The 18,212-nt window shown below is 46.3% G+C and overlaps 1 protein-coding gene across 1 annotated transcript in view; it reads left to right on the forward strand.

The window, feature by feature from the left end:
• LOC138513035 (hyaluronidase-4-like) overlaps positions 1-17,853 on the forward strand; it is a 128,727-nt gene extending 110,874 nt beyond the window's left edge. Inside the window, exon 3 of the mRNA XM_069627737.1 lies at positions 17,315-17,853. Coding sequence (XP_069483838.1) covers positions 17,315-17,716 — 402 coding nt within the window. The 3' untranslated portion in view covers positions 17,717-17,853. The remainder of the gene's footprint in view (positions 1-17,314) is intronic.
• Positions 17,854-18,212: the final 359 nt, after the last annotated feature.

Below are 18,212 nucleotides of genomic sequence, written 5' to 3' on the forward strand. Positions count from 1 at the left end.
CAGTGCCACTGCAACATTACAAGACCCGGCGGCGTGGGAAGACGCGTGCCTGATTTTGTACTTCCCATTCCTGTAGAGTCCCATAGGACTCTATGGGAGTGGGGAGACGGACGCACTGGTGCTAACGGTGCTGGTGCTTCCGTGGCAGGTCGCTGCATCCTGCAGGTCAGACCTGTCGGGCGAAGCGGCCCCGGCAGGCAGACTCTTAGTGTGGCAGTCCGGAAAAAAGGGTGACAGTAATCTTACCAGCACCCTTGTTTCTGGACCACTAGACTTGTAATGAGGCGCAATAAGTCTAAATGTGTGTTCATTGCGCGTGATTTCAATGTTAAATGCTACACTGAAGGATGGACAAAGGTTCAAAGATAGCGACATGTGAGAAAAAAATTCTGCAGTCCCTGTTTGTAGATAAAACGAAGAGCATGGTGGGACAAAACATGGGCAGGCGCTATGAATACATGGGTATTTTTTTATGTAAAATGGGAGACAAAAGGTGACATTACCAGGAACTATACCTGTACTTAAGGGGTAAGCTAAACTGTAATTGATGATATCTTCATAACATTGGGAACTTTTAAAAAAGTGAAAGAATTACTTATTACTGAATCATGGGTGAGCGATCGCACATGTTTGGAGATATCACTTAAGGGAATTACCTGCTAACAGAAAACTGTAACCAAGTTGGTTCTCGTTTATATACATAAACAGGGTGATAGGATGACATGGTCTGAAAGTAAAATCTTAACTTTGACGGTATTACTTAATTCTCAGCTACATGATTACATGATTGAAGATTACCCAACCATTGGGTGGTTTAATGTGCATGCATTTTCCCCACACATTGTCCAAAAGCACAGACAGAAGATTTTGGCTAAGACATCCATGGTTACAAATAGGCATGCAGTCAAGATCCGTTAGTGAGGAACAAGAGGTAAGTCAAGGTAGACGATGCATTAAGTGTATGCACAGCCCATAGGAATTTGGCAAGGCATCATTATAAACATTGGTTAAAATCACATAAAGTATGGTTAGTCATGACAAACTGGCAGGGCATGCTAAAGGTAATTAAGGTAGTTAAAGGAATACTGTGCCACACAAAGAATGTATCAATTTTGGGGATACATTGGGCAGTTAATGATCCAAATGAATCCTATCTCAGAGGAAGGCTGGGAGAAACACTAAATCAGATTAAAATAAATTAGATACTCAGAGATCAGAGAAGTGGAAGGGACATTTTTCTACACAAGAAGTTAATGGAATTATTAGAACTGTAAAAACCTCTAGAGCAGCTGGACCAAATAGGTTGCCGAATGCAGTGCTCAAAGCAAACCTTGATAGTTGGGCAGATATTTTATACATGCTTTCCCCTCTCATGGCAAATAGTGGATACTACTCCAAAATATAAAAAGGGGGTGAGAGATAATGCAAATAATTATCATAGAATAACATGCTATTTTTTCATTGTATCATCTTGACTCATGAGCAGTAAAGTGTAAGAGATTTTCAAATTCCAAACAGGGTTTAGGAAAGGTATGCTGACATCCATCAATGGACTGCTATTGAAGGAATAGGTTTTATGTTCCTGACCTGCATTTTGTATTTGGCATATCTCGGGTTCTCATCTTCATCATTTGACCAGGTAGACAGAAATATCCTGTGGTCCAAATTAAACAAATGGGTAATAGAAGAAAGGCTGTTAAAATATTAATATTACTGCACACTCAAAGAGTGGTTAAGAGTCGACTTGACATGTAGGTACACCTTGCGGGTGATATCTCAACTGAGACTGGTCTAAAATAGGGCTGCGTATTAGCTCACTCTCTAACTTATTATTCTCAGATGGTTCCACGTGTTTTGAAAGTCTTTAATTTCAAATTCTGCAGTTTGGTCATGCACTTTTGTTTGAAATGAATTCAACCAGGTTTTTTGTTTTGTTATGGGGTTGCATACTTTCCTCCCTACCCACCCCCACATACACATATATATGTACATGTAATTGTTGAATTTGATAAAATGTGCACAGGCAAACTGGGATACCATCTCAAGCATGTGTCAGGTACTTGACAGTATATGTAACTTTCCTCTAGTTTGATTATGAGCATATGTTTGGCATATGCCAATGATTCCTTTGATCTTTGACCAAATTAAATTTGGCTTAAAAGGAATCCTGGAGGTGGCCTAGAAATATGCTAATGTCATTGGGCCTCATTACGACCCTGGCGGAAAGTAACTGACATGACCGCCATAGCGTAAATAGCGTTTCCGCCATTGCACGATGGAGCAAAGTGCGGCCAATTCCGACCCATCGGGCACGAGCACCACGCCATGGCGGAAGTGCAAAGTCCGCGATGGCGGAAATGACCCCAAAACGGCCCATACCGCCGTCGTACGGCGCCCTAGGTGCAATTCCGCCACCCATCTTAGCGGTCACCGTAATGAGCGGTCAGCGCAAATTACGGTCACCGTAAATATACGGGAACGGAAGTAAAAACATGGGGCCGGAACGGGAAACAGGACGCCGTACACCTATAAAATCAGAATCCCAACACAACCATAAAAAACTGACCCTGAGACACATCCCAACCCGTTAGCCACCCCATAATAAAAAAGAAAAATGGGAAAAGTTGCTAAAAAAGCGTGCGATCGCAAGCGGCAGGTCCACTTCTCCCATGAGGAACTCACCGTGCTCACAGAGACCCTCCAGGAGAACGCTGCCGTCCTCTTCTCGACGCAAATGACCAGGACGGCACTTGCGAACAAGAAGGACATATGGGCCCTGGTGGCACAGCGGGTAAGTGCGGTGGGGACCGCACCCCGCAACCCACAGCAATGCAGGAAGCGATGGGACGACTTGCGGATACGCCTCCGGAGCATACTTTCAGCCAACCGCAACATTGCCACAGCTACCGGGGGAGGATCTGATTCACCCATCAAGTTGACCCCCTGGGAAGAAATCTGTGCCTCCACCATTGGAATGGAGAGCATAGAGGGAGTCGGAGGGATGGAGAAAGGAGTGCAGACATCCGAAGAATCAGGTAGGTGGGCCAAATTAAACAACGCTAAATCCACAAAGTCCAATCATGTGAAGCACCATGTGTCCCCATAGTGCAATAGAAACACATGTCCAGGAGAACGTCCACATACATTGCCATGATAGCGCCCTGTAAAAGTCAGATTAAATACATAAATAAGTAAAAATCCTAAAAACACCCTCTGCATGTGCAGCATGCACACCCTAACTGCAGGCTGCAAAATAACTGCACCCTCAATCCACACGAAAATGAGACCTCCCCCAAGGCCCTGACCCAAATCACCCTCAGGTACCACCCCAATGCATGCGATACATTGCCATTCCAATTACAACAGACCCATAAATAACGCTTGCCCTCCTTTACTCCACCACAGGGTCCGAATCAAACGACGAGCTTCAGGACACCCCTACCAGCACACCTGCAAAGAGGGCCAAGACCAACGGCCAAAGACCCTCCACCTCAGCTGCACGGATCAAGACACGTCAGCAGCACGAATCGAGTGGCAGCACACTGGAGGGGACATCAACAGGCACCCCAGCAGCCAGCATGTCCACAACAGCAGCACCACAGGTCCCCCCAATGGATGCCACAGAAGGCACTGCTTCTGGTGGCAGCAGCACCATAGGTGACACTGCTTTCATGCCAGCATGCTCCGACACAGAAAACGGTGCTGTAGATGTAGGATCCATCCATGACCTGTCCCAATCCCCCTGTATGTTTCATCCCGTACACCATGAGGACACCACGCAGGGGCACCCACAAGACGACGACTGGCCAACCCCCACAAGGCCTGTGGCAAGGCAACATGAGGTGATCAGCCCCTCTGTGACACCACCGGAAATGGGCATGGCCCAGCAGAGGCAACAGTCCCTCGAGCAGATGATAGTGCAACAGCAGCAACTGGCCACGCTCCTCAAGGAGCATGCTGATGAATGTGGGGGTTCTAAGGCAGCCATTGAAACATCTACTGAGACACTTAGGGCAGAAATGGAGCGAAGTACAGAGACACTAAAGGCACAAATTGAGGGAAGCACCGAGAGCCTGAGGGGACAAATGGAGAGAAGCACCGAGAGCCTGAGGGGACAAATGGAGAGAAGCACCGAGAGCCTGAGGGGGGAACTGCATGCGACGTCCAAAGATGTATGTGTTGAACTTGCCGCTGTGCGCCGTGTGCTCACTGAGCTCTCACAAACCCTTAGGGACATGCATGGACGTGAGCAGGCAGAGACATCATCCGTTGCAAGTTCCGTCCAGGGCAGCCCCCAACGCAGATCTGGGAGGAACCTGCGCTCCACAGGCAGGGGTGCCCCTGATACCCGTAGAGGGGGCTTGCAATAGCGTCTGACCAATGACAATGAGCATCTCTGGACACTGGTGTTCTGGGGGGAGGTAGGAGGGTGGAGGGGGTGTGTAGGGTTATACCGGGTGGCGGGTCGATTGGGTGTGTAATACCATTTCACATTTGCAATACATATATACACATTAATCCAATGAGATGTGTGGACATTGATCTTTGTGTACGAGGCCTTTCTTGGCGTACAGGCCACATTGTGCATGTTCCCGACACACACAGTGCCACAAGTCCCGTGTCCATGTAACAGCCACCAGGCGTGAGTACTAGAAGCATGCATCTATGATATTCTGACGAATCTCACGGGCCTCCTGTGCCTCGCGGCCTCCTTGAGGTGCTGCCACATCCCCACCCTCATCATGACCATCTTCAGGTGCCTGCAGTTCTGCGTCAGGGGGCATGGCCACATTTCTACGTACGCACATGTTGTGTAGCATTACACATGCCATGACCATCTTTGCAACCTTCTCATGGCGGTACAGGAGTGCCCCGCCAGACCTGCTGAGGCAGCGGAAATGAGCCTTCAGAAGGCCGAATGCCTGTTCTATGACTACACGGGTACGTGAGTGGGCATGGTTGTAGTCCTCCCCATGCTGGTTCTGTGGGTTCCGGATTGGTGTAAGGAGCCATCTCTTCAGTGGATACCCGGCATCACCTGTATGTGGACAAAGAAGGATGTTTGTGGAATAACATTGCTACGTACGCATCCCCCCCCTTCCTGCCACGTCATTGACGCATCACCTACCCCACATTCACATGCATTAAATGAGACTCACCGAGTAGCCAGGGTCGGTGCCCTGCATGTCGCTACATGTAGCGTGGTACTGTAGAGTTCCTCAAGACCATAGAGTCATGGGTTGATCCTGGAAATCGGGCACAACAATGTCTAAAGATCCTGTTGGAGTCACACACCATTTCTACATTGATAGAATGATATTGTTTCCGGTTGCGGTACTGGACCTCCATGGCATGTGGGACAACCAATTCCACATGGGTGCAGTCGATGGCACCAATGCAACCCGGTATGCCGCCAAGTGCATGGAATTCCACTTTTGCGTTTGTGAGCTCCTGCTCCGAGCGTGGTAAACAGATGTAGTCGTCTGCGTGCTTCAGGAGGGCATCAAGCACTTGGAATAGTGTCCGTGACAATAGTGGCTGTGAAATGCCATGCAACTGTCCGACTGTATGCTAGTAGGTGCCTGTGGCCAGGAAGTGGAGTACAGACACCACCTTCAGTAGGGGTGGGATGGCGGTTGGGCTATCTATCATGCTGACAAGGTCAGCGTGTGTCATGTCGACAATGGCGGTTATGGTGTCCCGGTCCAAACGGTAGAGGGTGTGGATCTGCTCAGCAGTGAGGTTGAACGGATTGGCACGGAGGCGTGGGATTGCGGGCTGCCTGCGTGGTGGTAGTGGCTGTGCTGGTGGGCCTTGCTGCCCCTGCCTTGCCCTCCTCCTCCTCCTCCTGCGTCTCCTCTGTGCGGCCGGTTGTTGCAGTCGTTGGTGTCGTTGGTGTTCGTCTTCTTCTTGAAGTTGGAGTACTTGCAGTGCTATCAGGTCCCTCAGGGCCAACATCGCTAGTCCTGTCGGTAGCATTTGGGAGTGGGTGTGGTTGTGGGAGGGGTTTGGGTGTGCAATTTATGTGTTTTCAGGCTGTATAGCCTCCACCTGTGGTGATTCATTCCACCTGTGCCAGCTGCAATTACTTTTGGGCGAGCACGTCCTGCACACAACGCTGCTATTTGACGCATGGCATCTTGCAATTACAATCATGTATATGATCCCGATGGCAGTGAAATATTGGTTAATATGTTGATTCTGCTATGGTCCCATTGTTTCACATACTATTTTTGCAGTCGCGGACAAACTTGTGAAGGGTCAGTGGAATGTAGTACTCGATCAACGGTGGACCCTCATGCAGCACTGTACCGACGTTCACCGACGGGCGGGGAGTCCCATTAGTGATTGAAGCCAGTTGCCATTTTCACACACAGCTGCACTACATAGATGTATTTGTGAATCCAAGCGTTCACAGATGCCTTTTCGACGTGATGTTGCAAATGAGGAATTCGAACGACAGCGCTTTTGCTTTTCAACTAGCGGCGAGGAGACGCCCACAGGTCTGACTGGAAATGTAACGTTCTATTGTTGAATGTCCTTGGGACAGGGCCCATGACGAGAATGCAATGATTGATGTGAATTGAATGGGATGCGCAATAGCGTAGTGGACGATAAGGCAGGACGTCCCCAAATACATGTTACTTCACTACACTAGTGAACCGGGCAGGAGCACAGTGGATTTTGCAGACTGCATTACGCACAGACTCAATGGAAATTTCAAATGTGATGTGAGTAAATATTCAGGCGTTTCTATTCCGGGATGAGGGAATGATGAATGGATGCATGGACAGATGATTTAATTGATTGTTTGTCATGTGCATGGCTTTTTGATATCTATCCCCTTCCCCTGCGCTATGTGATGCAAAGCTGCCATAGTGGGTCCATCATCTGTCTGCCCTTGTTGAACCCTCCCTGTCTCGACGCGCCTTCAAACACTTGTGTCTGTGCACGTTACTAATCACATCTAATGGATTCTGTTTTGACAGACGCATGCACACATACACTCGTTAGTAATAGTGTATTGAGCTCGATTTATGTCGTTATGATTCGCAAGTGATTTTTTGGTGACATTAATCCTTTTGAGTGTGCTAGCATGCATATGGTTGTATATTTAGTGTGTTGAATGAACTGAGTAATTCATATGAAGTTCGGATGCCCATGCTATTATTTTTTTCTTTTGGGTGACAGGTATCGCCTCCCCTTTTGCCGCTGCCATCTGTACGCCACTCCTGCAGATGGCTTTTTCAGTCGACACCTGCAGCTTCGTGTTAATCAGTGGAGCACCATTACGATCTTATGGGACGATCGCCAATGGGCCACATGCCCTTACGCAGTGCTAGTGGCTAGGAGCAACATATGTACCTTTCAGCTGGACTAGTGCCTACTTCATGGGACTGCCCTGCGGTTCTAGGCGCTTCCGTGTTGCCTTTTTGGTCGTAAATGTAGGCCCTGTGTACCATGACGGAACAGGGCGTCACACAAGTAGAAGCTGGTCATTCATTGCGGATGCAGCCCACAGTGATGGAAATCATTTGGGAGTTAGTTTGCGAATAGCTGTATGGGCTTGTTGATTTGGGTGTGCTTGGTGCAGTTAGCGTTGGCGTTCACTACGGTGTCGCTAATGGCATCGTACTTTACGGTGACGGGTCATGATCGCAACGAGCGGTATTCGATGGCAGTATTTCATTTCCGCCTTCGTTTTTGGAATTCCGCCAGGGTCGTAATGAGGGCCATTGTGTTGGACATAAGCATTGCTAAAACTAGGAACATGCACTTCACTAAGAAACGCAGGAATTTTGTGCAGTTCAATTCGCATTTGGGAGAGACAGTGGTGGAGGATATTACTTTAGTGATTTATTTGGACTTTAGAATAAGCTCAAAGTGTTTTGTATAACAAGAGCAGAGGAAGATTAGAGCAAAAATTACCCCAATAATTGCACCAACCACAAAATGGAACCTGAATTATGGGAGCTTCACTTTTCAAACTTTGATCTGGATTTACCTCCAAAACATTGTCCCAATAGTACTTTATAGCATTGAAATAATATCATTGGGAGTTGGAGTTGGGGGAAATTTAACAGCTTCATTGAGGTATTTAATAGGCCTTCCCCCAACCAAAACCATGTTGTGCGATAAGAGGATAGTTGGATCTAATGTCTTTAGAATCCTTGGATAAATTGATGAAAATTGCCTTGTATCTAAAAATCAGATAAGCAATTACCAACTCTATGTATGACATTAACCATGTTGTGAATGATCAGTCCTGTGAGTTTATCAAGCAATTAATGTCAGGTGGTGACAATCTACTACAGGAGATGCCTTGGAGTATTCACACGTTTAAAAAGGATGATGAATGGATGATAAATAAGCATGCTAAAAGGATGATCTAACAGTTCTATTGGGGTGTCACTCAGAGGTAGATAGGGATATTAAAAAGGCTTCAAGAGCTTTCAAAGGTTATAGAAATGGGATCTAAGGTGCTGCTATATGTAAATCACTTTCCAAGTAAAACAGAAAGGGCATATTTTATGAGAATACATTTTTAACCAATTACATACATTAGAAGTGGTGGGTACAAGATAGCCCAGGAGGAGAGAAATTGTAAACTTTGTGATTGTAAGGGAACTATTGAAGCTATTAAGCATCTTGGCACCTGCTGCCCTGCCACAACAGTCTGTAGAGTGATGTGTTAGGCATGATATGTGCACAATATTACTGTGATTGAAGGAGATTATTTTTAGGTGTGTATTTTAAAGAGACATCAGATTTCTTTGATCTTGCCAACTGTTATGCTGAGCAAAGAAATTGGAGATGTTTTAGAAATAGATGTGTCAAACGCCACCTGCTTACATTGTGATTTTTTTTTCTACATTTTCTATATATTACATATTGTTTCAAATTCTTTTCATGTCTTTAAATGGTTTTTATATAGAAGTGTTTTATAAGAACTGATGTTAACATTTAAACTAGTTTTGTTACTGGAATGTTTTTAGTAATTGAATATTCAATATTTTGAGAAATAATAATTGCGTAACATTGTAATGGAAACCAAATCACAATAAAGATAAATAATTGTCAGATTTTGTTGTCAATCAACTCATTTCTTATTCATGTGGGGATAGTACCTTAATCAACAACAAGCATACTTTCCAATCTGCGTTGAACTTCACATTTTCCATCCTGTCAAAAAGGAATGTAATTGAAAATCGACCTGAATGCAAACTTGAACTGCTTTCTAAGTAGCTATGCTAAAGTCCAACATAGTCAGAAGCCTGATTAGTACGGAACTAGCACATTTCCTCGCAGACCAGTTTGTTCGAGGCCCATTTGTTTGTAAGTTTCTTTTAGCATATTTCACTGCAAATGTAGATGGGGAGTTGGGGTTAGGTATTTAGAAAGGTGGGGGTGTCGAGTGGTTGAGGGCGTTCTCCCTTCACATTTTATGTGTTGAAATGTGGTAAAAATAATTCTAAGAAATGGGTCTTGAGCAATTTGCTGCGAGGAAACATCATAGATCCATGAGTACAACGGGAGGGAATTAAGAAACAGGCACGTCACTATGCCATTCCAGAAGGTTCTGATGCTCTTACCATGTGAATGATAAGGTACATTATTTTTACTGAAAGTGTAAGTCTAGAATTGAGGTAATATTCAATATGAGTGATGGGGAACTCTTGGTGACAGAAGAGGGAAACTTTGATCAATTTGACAAGAGGAGAAATAGGAAAGAAAATAGTAGAAATTGAAAAAACTAGACGATATAAGTAGAATGAGAGAGTGAAGATGATCAGAGATTGGAGGAGGTGAAAAACCAATGATAGGTATTATGTATGTATGGGTCAGAATTACTTTTCAGTTTTGGCTGATTGGTGGTTGTGATAAAGTCACATTTATCTCATAATATTTGGAGAGACCAGCAGGGCTTTTTGGGTGGGGAATACCGTCCCACTAGGTGAAGTGTTACCTGAAGGAGGTATATGGAGGAGGTTCCAGAGCACATCCATGTGTCTCAGTGAACATGGATGTGCTCTGGAATTTTACATGGAGAGAGCGAGAGAGACTACAGCAGATAAAGTCCATCTTTATGGCAGCACAAGTGCCTCTGTCATACAATCCCATAGGATCTGTGGTGAATCATAGATGATTCTCCCAGAAAACCTGGCCTTGGACCCTTCTCACTTGGCCAGGTGGCTACCTGATCCTGTCCCTGGGGGTGGTGTTCTGCAGGAGGATCAGATGGGGAGCAGGGTGGCAGATCAGGAGGAATGGGAAAACCCCTTTAATAACTTTCCCAGAGACCCTACCATCCTAATGGCTTATTGTGAATGTGAAACTGTGGAAAAGTACCGGGACGAAGAAGAAGGATGCAGAGGCACTGTCCTGCAAGTTGCAGCGTAATAGGGTTAATTAGCCATGCCTCAGGGAGACTGGGAGACATAACAGGCCCCCTCAGATTCAGGCCATAGAGAGAAGCAGTGGGAGGTGGAGTGATTGCAGTAACTGCACATTGAATTGGCAGCTGAAGGAGAGCAGAGACGCCAGAGCCACCGTCATTTGCCATTTGGATGCCGGTTCTGAGAGGGTCTCTACCTTAATTGCAGAGGTTGTGCAGCGGGAAGCATTGTTTTTGGAAGCTTTCCCCCTGAAGACCATAATTGCGGCGGGAAGCATTCATTTAAGAAGCTTTCCCCATTGTAAATCTGGCCCCGGGACATGCGAGCACCGGAGTGGCACAAGAGTGAGAAGCACTCCTTTTCCAACCAGCGTGCAGAGAGAAGCAGTCTTCCGGGGCAAGCAGAGCAGAAGGCCCAGAAGACCTGGAGGTGGCGAAGTGAGCGTGGGCGTTCGAGATACCCAGTGAATTTACCTGCTGAGCGACCACTGCACGCTCTGTGACCCCCCGCTGGCCAGGTCTCATTATTTTGAATACCGAACTGATGCAAAAGAAGAAAGTGGAAGAATTATCATTATTGTTAATACCGAGCTGATACAGAGACGAGAAGGTGGCAGAATAAGAACTGCAGGCATAAACAAGAGAGGTATCATTGTGCTTATAAAGGTCAGAGTAATCGCCCAAGTCAAGAGGGGGCAATATTACCAGAAGTGAATACAAACTACTATTGTCCAAGTCAAAAGAAGGCAGTAACAAAGCAAGTTAATAAGAACCAACATTGCCAAAGCCAAGAGCTGGTAGGTGAGTTGGCCAGGTGGAAGTCATTGAAGTACTGGAGTTTGGTTAAGTGTTGAAGAGGAAATGGAAATAACACTCAGATATATTGTGGACTGTTGTGGAATAATCCTGACAAACTAATATTGCTGAGACAAATATTTTGTGAACTGTTGCCGAATCATCCTGACAAAGGCCTTTTTGTTGATATTGATGAACCGTGGAAGTATCCTTGTTTTCTGAGAACAAGTTGGGTTGAACACTGTGCCATAAGTGGAGAGATAAAAGACTTGTTGAATAAGTGTTGGTCAAGTCCAAGTGAGAGACTTACTGGAGCAAGAAGAATTTTGTTGCAAATTGGATTTCCTTATTCTTTTTGAAATGCTGATTGAAATTCTGTTTGAATCTGCGGAAGGGTCACTCACCCAGGTTTCAAGGAGAAATGGTTACCAGGTTTTTGACATAACTGTTATTTCTGTTATATCTGAATTGCCATATATCACCTAAGTTTGTTGTATGTACAAGTGTGAGGGACAGAATATTTTGTTAGAGTGTTTCCTTTGGTGTATTTTAATAGGCATTGTAGGGATAGTGAGGCGTTTGTCAACCATTTTAAGTTATTAAAATGGCATCTTATAAAAAACCTTCAGAAAGTTGTCGCCTCACATTTCTGACCCCTCACAGACCCCAAGATATGTTGAAGCTGGTACTCCATGTCTACATCATAATGTGCACCAAAGTTTACAGTCCGATCTGAGCCAACCCCATTCATTCACCACAATCTGCTACTCTGGATTCCTCTTAGAGGCAAGAGTATCAGCAACAACATGCTTATACGCCCTCATAGCAGACCACACTTGGAGGGTGGCTAGGGTGAGAGAATCTACCAGAGAGCGACTGTGAAGGGAGACAAACCAGCAAACAAACGCACTGGCTCAATCGCTTCTGCAACAACCTTGGTATTACTGATCAGGCCCTGGCCTGGTTGACCTAATTTCTCACCGACCGACCCTCACAAGTCCAACTGGGGTCTTTCATCTCTTCTATCTGTCGCTCTACTTGTGGTGTTCCCCAGAGGTCTAACCTCTCACCCTGGCTCTTCAACCACTACCTGGCATCTCTTGTACCTGCCTGCTCGAGCTCTTCGCTCATCACTCCTCTACCTCCAACTCCCTCAGGGTCAGTCACTTCTCCAAGCAACGAGTTGGTGGTTGATCTCTTTCTTCGAGCCTCCCTGTCTCTCTGAAACTCGTGGGGAACCATCTTTGGTTCCTGAAGCACCTCAAGAGCTTCCTCTTTGCTTCTGCCTTCTCTCTTTCATTCTCCTGCTGATTTCCTGTCTGATACTGCACTGGTCACCTAGCTACCCTCTGATTTCAGGCCCACGTCCCTACCGACTCAGTTGCACACCCGCACTGCCTCCAGGCAGCCCTTGCACTTGGGTCTGTATCTGTAACCCTACAGTCCCCCTATCTGCTTTTGCACACCTGCTGTCTGTACTTACCCTTGCACCTGTTACCTGCTGGCCGCACTTCTTGTTATTGTTTTGATCCTGTGTACAACACTGCCCCCTCCCCTTTCCTTGGCACGTTTCCCCTCCGACCTCCCCTACACTTGAACGATCTCAATTTCACTTGGCCTAGTAAGATTTTTGTCTCTGTCCTCCCTCTGTTCCCCCTTCCTTGCCTTGTCGCGCCTTGAAACACATGTGTATAGGTGCGTTACGAATGCCATATCATATCATATCTTGCCCACCGCATCGCTACTTTCTGCTCCAATTTTCAATGTTTTGAGGATGACACTCAGCTCTCTTTCAGGCTCCCCTCAGCCACCTCTGCTTCTTCTCGCATACAAGACTGCCTGGCCGCAATTCAGGAATGGTGTGCCGCCAGTGATCTCTGCCTTAATGCCAGTAAGACTTAGATCCTCCTCACTGGGACACGCGCTACCTTCTTTTCTCTCTCTCTCTGACCGCCCACTCTGGACCCTCTTCTTGCTCCTTCCTGTGGGGCTAAGAACCTTGGTGTTATCCTCGACTCCACCCTCTCCTTCTCTCCTCACATCTCTGACGTCTCTAAGAAGGCAAACTGTCAGCTGCACCTTCTTAGAGCTCTGGTCCTCTCTAGACTGGACTATTGCAACATCCTCTTTCTAAATCTTCCTGCCTGTACTATTCAACCTTTGCAACTTTTCCAGAACAGAACTGCGAAAATTGCCCTTGGCCTCAAGCCCAGGGATCGTATCTCTCCAGCTCTGAAATCTCTTCACTGGCTCCCCATGGCTGCAAGGATCAACTTCAAACCCTCTGCATCGTCCACAAGGCTTTCTGGGGCATGGGACAGCGCTACCTCCAACTTTCTCTTCCAAACATCTTTCTTCTAAAGCTCTCTGCTCATCCACCTCCAACTCTCTGAGGGTCAGACACTTCTCCAAGCAGAGTTGGGGGCAGATCTATCTCCTCGGCTGGGGCCTCCCTCTGGAACAGCCTAACTATCTCTCGCAAACTTGAGTAGAACAACGTCTCATTCCGGAAGCAACTCATACCTTGCTTTCCTCTTCCACTTTCTCTCTTCCTCTCCCCTTCTGATGCACCTGACTGCTCCACGCACTGGTCATCTGGACCCCCTCTGAACTTGGGCAGAGGCTCCTGCATGTCCGGTTTCCCTTGCACTTCCTCCGGGCTCCTCAGCACTTAAGGGTATGTATCTACAACCCTACAGTCCCTTCTCTCTGCACTTATGAGCCACCCACTGGCTGCACTTGTGAGTTAACTGCATTTCCCCTCCCCCTGGACTTTCTCCCCTTCCCTCTTTCCTGCACTGGTGCAATCTGAATGACACAAGGCCTCCTAAGATCGTTATTTTGTCCTCCCTTTTTTTCTTCTCCTTGTCTTGTAGTGCCTAGAAACACTTGTGTACAGACACGTTATGAATGCCATATCATATCATATCATTCCCTAATGGGAATGGAGGCCACTGACATGGGTAGACCAAACACAGCCCTTATACCCACAGCAATATGCTAAGCTCTGGCAACCGCAGCAAAACTGCATGCACATTGAGGACCCTTCCACCCAACTTCAAAATGGTGTTGCAAAGATTTAAATCCATTGGTCACTGCAAGCCTGTTAATTAATTCCAAATGACGTATAGGAGAGTAGCGAATCAGAACCCAAGGGGAACTCAAACTCACATGAAGCACCTGAGGATAGGGGAATAATCTATCAGGGCTTGTGCTTCACATAACCAGTGGGAGTAACCTATTAAGAGAAGAATTGAAAAATCAGGACAGTTAATCCCCTTATAAAACGGGGAAAGGCCCTGCAGGGTTTTCACCAGACTGCGCTACCATCCTGAAGGCAGAGAAGGAGACCCTAATAGATCTCACAAGGGAAGGCTTAAAGAAGGAAATGAGGAGCCTAGTGAGGCAGAAACCAGACCCAGAGAAAAGCGAGTAGAGCTTTGCCGAGGAAGGCAACCTGTGGCTGGTGGGTTATACAAATGCAACCCGGCCAAATCCCTAAGCAAAGGAAAAGAACAACTTTCTGGTAGTAAAGTGTTAAAAGGTATCATCAATCGTAAGCAAAGAGGCAGAAACACTTGCTAGCAGGAGAGTGCACAACGTAACTCCATTATCATTAGCCATTGCTGGCAGATAACCCTAGGGACAATCTGGGAGATGTATGTGTGGGACTGTAAAAGGCAAACAGTGAGTCTGATCCAAGAAGTGAGCTGGATGCTTTATCCCTGAGACTGTGCCTTAATTTTGGGAGTCCTGACAGGAACTATTGTACTTTAGGTAAATCCTTACTCTAATATCATCCTGATACCTTTAATCTAGTTATCGGTCATGTGTTGTAGTTGGAAATCCATAGTCCCTATGGGCGTTCATCCTTCCTGTTGGAAAGGGGACAGCCCTGTCTCAACCCCCTAAGCACTTTAGAGTGAGGTGAGATGCATTCGAAACACTATGATGGGTCAGGGGGAGGGGAGACGGTGAAAAGACCACCCCCTGATATAAAGGACCCCACCTCAATATTATAAAATATAATCAACCCACATAGTGTAGCGCAGGGCGCAGGCAACATTGCTATTTTTGCATAGATGTTAGTAATTGTAGTTAAGAGACAAGGCCTGCACGGCAAAAGCGGCAGTGAAGTAATTATGCCCACATTGCGAGACAAGGGAAATCTCCAGCCATGCATGGGCTCCCATGAGAACAGTCACCACCCCCCACCACCACAACGTCTATTCATTGTTCTAACAGTTTTGCAAACATGTGTTTTTTACCCAAGAGGAATGTGCCCTACAAGGCCATGATCAGAGACCGGCGCCTGGTGTGCATGTTATCTCACACTGGCCAAAGCATGACTCGTCCCATCAACAGGCGACCATGAGTTGTAGCCCGTATAACTGACTGAGCCCCGAGACCCCAGAATTCCATGTCACCAGGTGCCCTCTGACCACCAACCCTAAAAGTAACAAGCCATGGATGTTCAAAGAGCACAGACATTGGGCCTCATTACAAATCAGGTGGTCCGGAAATAACGGTGGCGGTAAACCCGCCGTCACCATTGTATCCAGACCGCCTGATCCCGACTCCTGCAGGCAGGAGGTGATGTTCCCGCCAGGTTTGACCTGGCGGGTTTAACACCGCCCGCCTGCAGGCGGACAAGGAAACACCGGCAGCATTACTAGATGCTGCCGGTGTTTCCATGATCCCCATTCCCATTGAGTCCAATAGGACTCAATGGGAATGCGGATTAACACCGTTCCGCCTCCATGATTCCCGGAAAACCGGGGTTGTAATGCCCCGGTAATTCCGGGAATCACGGAGGCGGAAAGGTAATACGAGTCCGGCGGTAACCAGGCAGTTTTACCGCCTCGGTTACCGCCAGACTCGTAATGAGGCCCATTGTATCTTTTTGAAATACAACTATGTGATTTGATACATTTTTGTTCAAAACAAGGGTGGAGACCTTGAAGCCAGATGGCGTGGACGGGAGTGAGTGAGATGTGTGCGTGAAGGTCAGAGTGCCCAAGATCTTCCTTTGCACCAGCCCTAAAGTCTGTCAGGTGCAGAGTATAATCACAAGGTCGCAATGTGATATGAGTATAGCTAATTTGTTCCTTGTCCTTCGACATGAGAAGAAGAGGATCACTGCATCACCCACACCCACATGATGGAAGACGGACAGACAGGGCTGGAACCAATGACCTGACATCTCTTATGGAGCAGGCGGATCATGTATAGGTGCACACAAACCAGCTGTGCGGGTTTCTACTGTATGTGTTATGTCATAAGTGACAATGTTTTTCTTTATACGATTCTGCTTGTACTACTTTTGGGCAGAACATTCTTGGCAGCAGAGTCCTTTGCTGTATCGCTCATCTCTATATGAGATAAAAACGTGTTATCCTTACAAGATCGACTTGGGCCTTTCTTCCCTAGCGGGTTGTATTCTCTCTGGTATGAGCCTTCAGGGACTTGCCTTCATTCCCCACGCCAAAACAGTTAATGAGTTTCACAATTAATTTCTGTTCTGTTCATCCTATACCACATGGCACAGCCAACTACTGTTGTGTGTATGGTACAGGGCTGAGCAAATTACATTGATTAAGCACTGTGTACCAAACATTCTGTGCTGTGTGTATCCTTTTGCATTTAAAGTAGTGTCATGCAGATCGATGAACACAGCGTGAAATGCTGTAGAATAATTGCTAGCAAAGGCATACAAGAGAGCAGGAGGTTTATAAAAGTTGGAAGTGCACTGCATAGGTATTGGTAGCCATCCATGCAATGTTGAAAGTAGCTGGTATTTCAATGGCAATAGCTGGTATATGATAGTAAAACAATCATATGGCATGAGTACGAGAGGAAAGTATGGTAGTACCTGGACGTTTTAATGCAATAGCGGGCAAATGGTAAGTGCCAGGGAAATGACAATGCAATGCCTATACAAAAGTCCAAATGTTATGCTAGCCTCCACATGCATGGCCAAGCATTTATGATTAATTCTGCTGCTATGATGAGAAAAGACAAGCTAATGCATAGCTTTAATTCTTTTTGGAACAAACTGTACCAAGAAACAAAGCAAAATACTGTATTACATATTTCTGACTTACCCTTCTCTTATCATTACAGGACAACTGCATCAAGGTGGAGCAGTTCATTACCTCTAAATTGGGGTCATATCTCACCAATGTGACCAAAGCAGCAGAAGAATGCAGCAACCATCTTTGCCATAATAATGGACGATGTTTACGCAAAATCTGGAATTCTTCTGACTACCTCCACCTGAACCCTCAGAGCTACAGAATCCAACTTGCTGAAGATAGGGAATGGTTAGTCACAGGTGAAGCCTCAGATGAAGACCTAAAACAAATGGCAAACAAATTCCGGTGCCATTGCTATCAGGGACATGAAGGCCATGACTGCTCAAGAATAAGATATACAGTTGAACCACCTGCCAGTGCTGCTGTTCGGTTCAATCCCAGATCATCATGGGCAATATTGTTCCTTCTAGGTTCCCGTCTGTTGTCATGAACCTCCTGGCAGTGCTGCAGTCCAGATCATATACAATTGTGGTCAATATTGTTCCTTCTCTGTCCCCTTTTTGATGATTTTACTGGCAGTGGCAAAGTCTGGCTTGGATCTAGTGCACTGTCCATAAAGTTGTTACTTGTTTGTGCCTTTTCATTACCATAAACTTTCTAACAGTGCTGCAGTGCGGCTCAAACCCATTTCATGGTGTAAAATGTTGCCAACTCTATTGCCCTCATTACAAGTTTGCCGGTCTAGAAAAAAGTGCCAGAAACAACAGTTATCGGCACCTTTTCCGGACCGTCCATCTGCAAGTCTGCCGGTAGGGGCAGTGTACTACTGGCAGGCCTGATCTGCTGGTAGTTCAAGCCCCTTCTGGCAGACTTTTCACTGAGGCACCGGCACCGTTACTAACAGTGCCAGTGCTTCAGTGTTCCCATTCCCGTGGAGTCCTATGGGACTCCACGGGAATGGGAACTTACCGTTCCGTCGAATCCCA

Source organism: Ambystoma mexicanum, chromosome 12 (assembly GCF_040938575.1).
Source record: "Ambystoma mexicanum isolate Mex_15411 chromosome 12, UKY_AmexF1_1, whole genome shotgun sequence".
Taxonomy (NCBI): Eukaryota; Metazoa; Chordata; class Amphibia; order Caudata; family Ambystomatidae; genus Ambystoma; species Ambystoma mexicanum.